Genomic DNA, 8,054 nt, shown 5'->3' with positions numbered 1-8,054 from the left:
ACTCTCCCCAAGAACCCTGCACGGCTGCCGGGCAGATGGAGGTGTGAGCCCCCGCAGTAGCACCTGGAAGACATGAGGCACAGCTGTACCCCGACCCGCTCTGCTCCGTGGTGACCAGTTATTAAATGGTGTCAAAACCACTTGCGGAATGGGAAGTGAAACCGGCCGCCGCTCTCTGGGTGATACCCGGCAGCCCAGGGCTTCCTCCAGCTTGCTTCCTCTTCTTTGAAGACCACCACCCAGGCCGGAGCAACACCCACCCTCATGACCCCTTGTTGGATTACATGTGCAAAGACTCTTCCAAACAAGGTTATGCTCACAGGTACAGAGGGTGGGGCTTGGGCACACTGAGGGGCCACTATCTGACCCCGACGCTGAGCCTGGAGCTACAGACCTTGTGCCTCACCTTAAGGCAGAGGCTGGTCTCCATAGGACTCCATCGGTGGCGGTGGCAGCAGCTCCAGCCAAACCTGCCTCTGGGCTCATCTGGAGGAAGGTGCCACTGTCTGCTCCCAGGAACAGACCCTCTGCGAGTCCGGAAACAGTCCCCTCCCCTGTAGGGTCACTGGGTGGTGATAGGACTCCGAGGCTAGGGGGCTCTGGCTCCAGGCTGCTGAGCAGGCATGAATGTCAAGTCTGAAAAGGGACATGTTGATGGGTTCTGGGCATGATTCTCAAGCAAACCAAGTCTCGAGGTTCCCAGATGTTCTGACCTGGCTGCCCCCATCCCAAAGACCCGGCAGGACCAGCACTCTGGGTGGGCCAGAACCAGGGGGTCTGTTGTGGCAGGAGAGGCCCGGCCCCCAAGCCAAGCCAGGCAGAGGTTCAGGGCCTGGGGCTCCCTCACCCTGCCTGGCACCCTGTGGTTAGGGTTGGTCTCACCTGAACCACATCTTCAGAGACACCTAGAGCAGAACCCTGGATGGGCCCCCACAGACCGTCCCCCTCCAACCAGGAGCTCCAGGCGAGAGGAGTAGACGGCCACCCCGGGGCGGCCAAGGGGGTGCTCCAAGGGCTACAGCATTGTGCATCCAGGGACCCCAGTGTGGGTGGGGGAGTCCCACCTGGGATGGAGCTGAGCTCCGGACATTTTGGCTTTGCACACAGGTCCATGGTCACCCCCATTTTCTCAATGATGGGGACCCCAGCTGCACCCTCTAACTCTATGTTGGGGTCCCAGGCATGGCCCCCCACATCCTCCACCAAGAAGATTCTAGCCGCCTCCATTTCCCAGTGTCCCTTGAAGCAAACCCTGTGAGGATTACAGGCTGAGCTGCTTTCAGCAGCTCAAATCTACTGGTCACTCTGTGGGAGAAAGACGAGGCTTTCTTCTCTGGGAAAAGTTACAGTCTTGAGAACCCACAGAGGAAATTCTACACTGCCCTTTAGGGTCCCTACGAGTCCCTTTGAAACCATGGCAGGGAGTTTAGTTTTTCTCTTGCAGCGAAGCGAACTGCAGCCATGTGACAGTTTGGCACTGTCCTGGGGGTTCAGGAAGTCAGCGCAGCCAGGACCCCTGGAGAGATGGCTGTGCTCTAGTGGCCACAGGGGCTACGAGGCTCCCAGCCACACCTAGGGCTTGGGGGCTGAGAGCTGGAGGGAACCTAGACGTAACCTGGCTAAGGTGAGAGAGAAGCAAGACCCACCTCAGCCCCAGACCCCACAATAAAATAACTTGGGTTCCCAGCGAACACTAGGCTACGTGTAGAGCAGGCTAGTCTACGCTCACTGTTCTGAGTGGCAGACACTATGTCCATGGCTTGCTGAGGGCCTTCCTCTCTGTTGTGCTGCCCCGCTACTTTACCAAGCATGATGTGTCTTCTCCTGGGACTGGCCTCTCCTGACAACATGTCCAAAGTACATGAGACAAAGTCTTGCCATCCTTGCCTGAGGAGCCCTCTGATCTTACTTCTTCCAAGACTGATTGGTGTGTCCGTTTAGCAGTTTACTATTCTTCACCAGCACCACAGTCAAATGCATTGATTCCTCTTCAGTCTTCTTTATTCAGGGTTCAACTATCACATGCGTATGGCGCTATGGAAAATATTACAGCTTGGATCAGGCACACCTTAGTCGTCCAAAGAAATCCTTGTTCTTCAACACCCTAAAAGAGGTCCTGTGCAGCAGATAGCTAATGCAATGCATCCTGGCATCTCCTGGACGCAGCTTCCCTGAGAATTGAGTGTGGATCCAAGCAGGGAAAGATCCCCGACCATGCCCATCTTCACTCTGTGTATCACGATGCCACTCGTGCAGTTGAGAGGACGCTTGTCTACTGGGCACTGAGTTGGAGTCCACACTGATGCACAGACATTTGGACATGGTGACAGCAATCAGCGGGGAACACAGAGACATGGGTGAGCACATGCCGTCACAAGCATGGCACCCACCGGCTGTAAGGTTCGCAGTAACTGTGTGTGTGTGTGTGTGTGTGTGCGCGCGCGCGCGCGCGTGCAGACGCTATAAAGCAAGGGGTGCCACGAATTTCTGTTCTGCTAAATCTCTGCCTTTGGTCTCAGGCCACCCTATTCTGACCCAAGGGTCTGTGACCGTGGTGCCCCCACCCCTAGGGGCCAAGGTCTCAAGCTCCCCGCCCTGCAGCCCGCCCTCCCTCCAACTGTCTGTCCTGAAGGGGAGGGGACCCAGGGCCCAAGAGGAAGTGGTCAGAAGAGGAGCAGCAGCTGCAGAGAAGAGCAGGTGGTGGGGTGGTGGAGCAGCGCGACTGGCCAGGGCTCGACAGCATGGACACCAAGCCTACGGGCCCAGAGGTGCGTGATGGCTGGGCTGGGCCAGTGAGGACAGGCTGGCTCCTGGCAAGCCCTGCCTTCTGCCTGGCCTGGGACCCCAGCCGTGCCATCCTACAAATAGAACAGGAAGTAGGGGTCCACAGGCTGCTCCCCAAGGGCTGCAAAGGCTCACTGGCACCCCCACAGATGCCTGAAAATTCCGGAGATAGGTCATTCTCTCCAAATGACTGGCCTCCTTGCAGAACCACGTGGGCACCGGCCTCCTCAGGCCAGGCCAGGTTGGCACTGCTGGGACCATGGAGTTGTGGGTGACAGCTATGGGTTACCTGTGGCCCTGGAATTGGGGACATTTAGGAAGCAAAGGTTGTTCCCACATGGGGCAGGGAGGTTGGGGGAAGCTTCTTCAAGGACAGACCTCTGGGGACCCCTTTGGCCCATCCCACTTGGGGTGCCACATGATTGCCTAGCTGAGTGCGTCGGCCCCCATTGTCCCAGGGAGGGGAATGTGGGCCACTGGGGAAGAGGACCTCTGGGCTCCGATAGGGGGAACCTGGGCTGTATTCTGAGAGGACCCCAGTCTCTGTTGGAGGGCACTTTGGGCTCTGTTGAGGAGTCCTAGGACTGTAAGGGGTGTTAAGATTTCATTCAGGATCTCTAATGCTTCCAGCCTCTATCTCAGTAGATTTTGAGGACCCCATACCCCATATTTCTCTGCGACCTGAGGTCTCCTAAGGGTCCCTTCAAGGGCCTCTGCCCTGACCTGTTGGACAGAGCCCAAGAGGAAACCCCAAACCACATGTTCCTTGTGGCCCGTCCCCATCCAAGGTAGGAGGAAGGGATTCTCGTTTCAGACAGCACCGGACACCAGCTGCCTGGCCCCATGGTGGACTTGCTGGCCTCTGGGAGCAGCCTGCTCACTCCACCCCAGGGAGGGGTCGAGCCCAGCTCTCTGGCCATGATGGGCCTCTGCATCTAGACAGGGTTGGGGTGGGGTGGGGCACAGCCCAGTGGGGAGTGACTTCTGCCGGCTGGAGAGACCGATTATTTATAGGTCGAAGTGCTAGCAGAAACGTCCCGACTCGTTTGCTTGTGGTTGAAACAGGGAAGTGAGATGTGTGCACAAGACCCCCAGAGGAGAAGGCAGGGGGCGGAGGGATTTAAAGCCAGCCACACCCCCACCGCGCTCCCTTCCCCCTTCCCGCCTTGGCACACGCCAAAAACAATGCAAACCAAACCAGATCCATCCGAGTGGCCCGGCCCAGCACTCCACGCGGCTCCCAGCAGAACTGTGCGCGCAGGGGTTCTAGGACTAACGAGTGGGAAGACCAACAGCCAGAGTGCCCCTAGTCTCCAGACTCAGGGACCGCCAGGGCAGCCAAGTGTGCTGCATGTGGGCCCTAGTGGGAGACCAGTGTCTCAAAGGGCCCAGCACCCCACTTCTGCATGAAGCCACCCCAAAGGGCCAAGTCTGAGGGCAGCTGCAGGCGGTTGCACAGAGGTCTCTGTGGTTCTGGGTGATGCTGCTGGGGTGCTCACCACAGGGGTGTCTGGGCTCAGCAGCCCAGCTATCTGTGCTGGTGACATTGGGCTGCCCTCACAGGTGGTGCAGAGACCCCAAGCGCCCCCCTCGTGGCCCTGCTACACATCCCACCACAGCCCACAGGGCATCCAGACCATCAAGGTAGGGTGGAGTGCTGAGGGAGGGACAAACAGGGCGGCAGCCCCACGGGACTTCTGGGCCAGAGGGGGGAGGTCAAGGCCCAGTCAGCCTCAGGGTCTCTGGTGGCACAGGCCACCTGATCAGCTGGTCAGCTGCATGCCTTGACCACTGGGGTAGGTGGAGTGGACAGTGACCATACTACCTAGGATAAGCCCCATCTCATCATAGGGGCCCCAGACCATCCCAGTGTCCCATCCCCCGGGGCACCACCCCCAAACCAGTTACAGGCCCTCGCAGATAGCACATCTCCATCCTGGAGCACCCAGAACGACCATGTCTCCACTGCAGGTCCTGGGGGCCCTGGCTCTGCTGGGCTTGGGGGCCCTGACTCTTGCCTTGCTCCTGTGGCAAGCACCCCTTCCTCCTACCTGGCGGGTCCAGGGACACCCTGAGGAGGAGCCCTCTGGATCCTGGGGCGGCCACCACCCCCTGACCTGGGGGCATCAGGGAAAAGAAGTGGGGTCCATGGAATCAAAGGATCAGTGCCAGTGAGTGGGCTGTGCTCCATGCCAGGCCCTGGAAGGGTGGGCCCACGGGGCTGTTGGGCGTGGGCTCCTACGGACCCGGTGCAGCAGTGCCTCTGGACATTACTGCCCACCTGTCCTCCCCCTCCCCTTGGTCCTGCACACCTGGAGACAAGCCCCTCTGCTGGGCCAATGACACTGGACCTTGGGCTTCTGCCGGGTGTGCAAGGTCAGGTGGAGTCTGGCCACCAGTGGGTCATCCCTGTTCTGACACCTGCTCAACGTCCCCTCTCCACTTGGCAGGCTTGCTCTTGTGGAGAGCCTGCCCCAGGGCATGAACATGTCCGGCCCAGTGGCCCAGCCCCTGGCTGAGGCCTGGCTGAGGCTCCTTGACTCTGCCCATGAAAGTGTCCACGTGGCCTCCTACTACTGGTCCCTCACCGGCACTGACATCGGGGTCAACGACTCGTCCTCCCAGCTGGTACACCCTGCCCCCCCATCCTGCCCTAGAACCGAGGACCCTGCCCATGGGTGTGGGGGAGTGAGGGCACCAGGCTCTCTCTTTGGGGGTGGAGAGCGGGCCTGGGAGACTGAGCACTGAGATGGATCCAACAACTGGTCTTCCCGGCCCAGGGTTTAGCCTAATGCTGAGCTGTAGGTAGCTGAGTAGGCTCTGGGGTGAGGTCTGGGGCCTGGTGAGAGCAGAGGGCCTGAGAGCTGCTGGACCCCCAGGGGGAGGCCCTGCTGCAGCGGCTGAAGCAGCTCCTGGACAAAAATATCTCCCTGGCTGTGGCCACCAGCAACCCGACACTGGCCATGAATTCCACCGACCTGCAGATGCTAGTGGCCCATGGTAGGTGCTTGTGCGGTCAGTGGGTCAGCGCCCCGGGAAGAGGGCAGAGAAGAAAGCAGGGCCACCTAGTGAGAGTCTGGGAGAACCCCCTTACCACATCTCCAGGTTCGGGGGATGGAGGGGTGTCTGCGAGGGATGCGTGGAGTTCGTGGGACCCTCATGGTCGCTCCTTGCCCCTGAACCTGGCCAGGTGCCCAGGTGCGGCGGGTACCCATGGGGCAGCTCACCAGGGGCGTTTTGCACTCCAAGTTCTGGGTCGTGGATGGGCAGCACATCTACCTGGGCAGTGCCAATATGGACTGGCGGTCGCTGACCCAGGTGAGTCCAGGGTGCAGGGGGTGGGCAGGTCCCCAAGGGGGCCACCTTCCTTCTCTTCCCCCTGGGGACTTTGCAGAGGCCAAATTCCTGCAGAGAACATGTGGCCTCCGAAGTAAGTGTGTGCGCTGACATGGTCAGCGGGTAACAGAGACGGTTCAGTCCATTGAGGAGCCTTCCTGCTGGAAGGGAGACCCCAGGGATGTGTGGGGGACACACAGGGCCCCTTCTTAGAAATCAGCATCAACACACCTGACAGAAGACAGACCATAGACGGCTGATGGGCAGCTAGGCATTCCTGCAGAATTGGCTATTTTAATTCTTGTTTTGATCTTCAGACTACTGTCCTCTCAGGGTCCACTCCACTGTCTATTCAAGATCTACCGGCAGGGGCTGCACCCCCATGTGCCCAGCCTGGGGGGGAGGCATGCAGCCTCGCCCTGGCTGTAGCCCTGGTCTGGTCTGCAGGTGATGTGGCAGTAAGGGTACTCAGTGGGGGCTTCATCCCCCATATGCCTTGCTGCCTCCCACTGGCCGCAGCCCTGAGTCTGGTCCACAGGTGAAGGAACTGGGCATCATTATATACAACTGCAGTCGCTTGGCCCAGGACTTGGACAAGACCTTCCAGACCTACTGGGTGCTGGGTGCGCCAGGGGCCACTCTTCCCCTGGTCTGGCCTCAGAACTACTCCTCCCACATAAACCGCATCCAGCCCTTCCGTGCCCACTTCGAAGGAATACCCACCACCGCCTACTTCTCGGTGAGGGGCTGAGCTGTTCATCTTCCCCCCATCCCCGTGGCCCCAGGGCCGGCCAGCGCTCACAGCCCCTCCTGCAGGCTTCACCACCCGCACTCTGTCCCCACGGCCGCACACGAGACCTGGAGGCACTGCTGGCTGTGATGGGAGCAGCCCGGGACTTCCTCTATGTCTCAGTCATGGACTATTTCCCAACCACGCGCTTCAGCTACCCAGCCAGGTGTGGAGGCAGGGCCAGGATGGGTGGGGGTGGTGCCAGAGTGGGGCAGGACTAGGATGGGCAGGGGTGTGTCAGGGGCAGGTCCCTAGCCTGGAACACCCACCGACCCGCTCTGACCCAGGTACTGGCCAGTGCTGGACAACGCACTGCGGGCTGCCGCCTTTAGCAGGAAGGTCCACGTGAGGCTGCTGGTCAGCTGCTGGCTCCACACGGACCCCTCCATGTTCCCCTACTTGCGGTCGCTGCAGGCTCTCCATAACCCAGCGGCCGGTGTGGTTCTGAATGTGGTAAGGGCCCGACCAGGTCTTGGAGGGGTCCCCAGGGACCGCCCCTCCCCTCCTCGCCCTGCTGCCTGACACCCTCTGTGTCCCAAGCGAGTGTTCATCGTGCCAGTAGGGAACCACTCCGGCATCCCGTTCAGCAGAATGGACCACAGCAAGTTCATGGTCACGGAGAAGGCGGCCTACATCGGTAAGTGGCTGGACAGGGGCTGATGTGGACACTTAAACCCGCAAGGAGACAGACCATGGCTTTGTGTCCACGTGGGTCCTCAGAGTGGAGGGGCTGCTGAAGGGGTTTGAGTCACATAGGCGACATGGCCACACTGGACAGGCCTAAAAATCCTGGCCACCTGGCACCTGGCTGGGCTGCCCGGTGCTCTGGGAGGGTCCCCAACACCAGTTGGTGACTCTCAGCATGGATGAGGCAAGAGGCCAGCGCCCTTCCCCCACTCCCAGGCACCTCCAACTGGTCGGAAGATTACTTCAGCAGCACCTCAGGCGTGGGCCTGGTGGCTAGCCAGAGGGGCCCGCATGCCCTGCCAGGGTCCCTCACTGTGCAGGAGCAGCTGCGACGGCTCTTCGAGAGGGACTGGGACTCCCCCTACGCTGTGGGCCTTGATGGACAGGCGCCGGGCCAGGACTGCGTGTGGCAGGCCTGAGACCAGCCTTGAGGCTCCAGGATGCTGCTCCCACCCCC

At 60.3% G+C, this 8,054-nt stretch overlaps 1 protein-coding gene across 1 annotated transcript; it reads left to right on the top strand.

The window, feature by feature from the left end:
• Nucleotides 1-2,741: 2,741 nt before the first annotated feature.
• Nucleotides 2,742-8,016, top strand: PLD4 (phospholipase D family member 4). The gene is made up of 11 exons (XM_075531599.1): nt 2,742-2,768; nt 4,348-4,428; nt 4,756-4,955; nt 5,235-5,412; nt 5,664-5,784; nt 5,975-6,102; nt 6,659-6,859; nt 6,937-7,076; nt 7,198-7,363; nt 7,451-7,547; nt 7,814-8,016. Exons 1-11 carry the CDS (start codon nt 2,742-2,744, stop codon nt 8,014-8,016), a joined length of 1,542 nt encoding a protein of 513 aa, XP_075387714.1.
• The last annotated feature ends 38 nt before the right edge of the window (nt 8,017-8,054 follow it).

Source organism: Tenrec ecaudatus, chromosome 14, assembly GCF_050624435.1.
Source record: "Tenrec ecaudatus isolate mTenEca1 chromosome 14, mTenEca1.hap1, whole genome shotgun sequence".
Taxonomy (NCBI): domain Eukaryota; kingdom Metazoa; phylum Chordata; class Mammalia; order Afrosoricida; family Tenrecidae; genus Tenrec; species Tenrec ecaudatus.
Note: the sequence above shows the minus strand (reverse complement) of the source record. Positions and strands in the feature narration are given on the sequence as shown.

Bases quoted from the DNA above. Each gene is read 5' to 3' on its own strand.
- PLD4 (XM_075531599.1), top strand. From the start codon at position 2,742: ATGGACACCAAGCCTACGGGCCCAGAG. The intron at 2,769-4,347 runs GTGCGTGATGGC...CTGCCCTCACAG, and splicing joins CCAAGCCTACGGGCCCAGAG to GTGGTGCAGAGACCCCAAGC. The intron at 5,785-5,974 runs GTAGGTGCTTGT...GAACCTGGCCAG, and splicing joins GCAGATGCTAGTGGCCCATG to GTGCCCAGGTGCGGCGGGTA.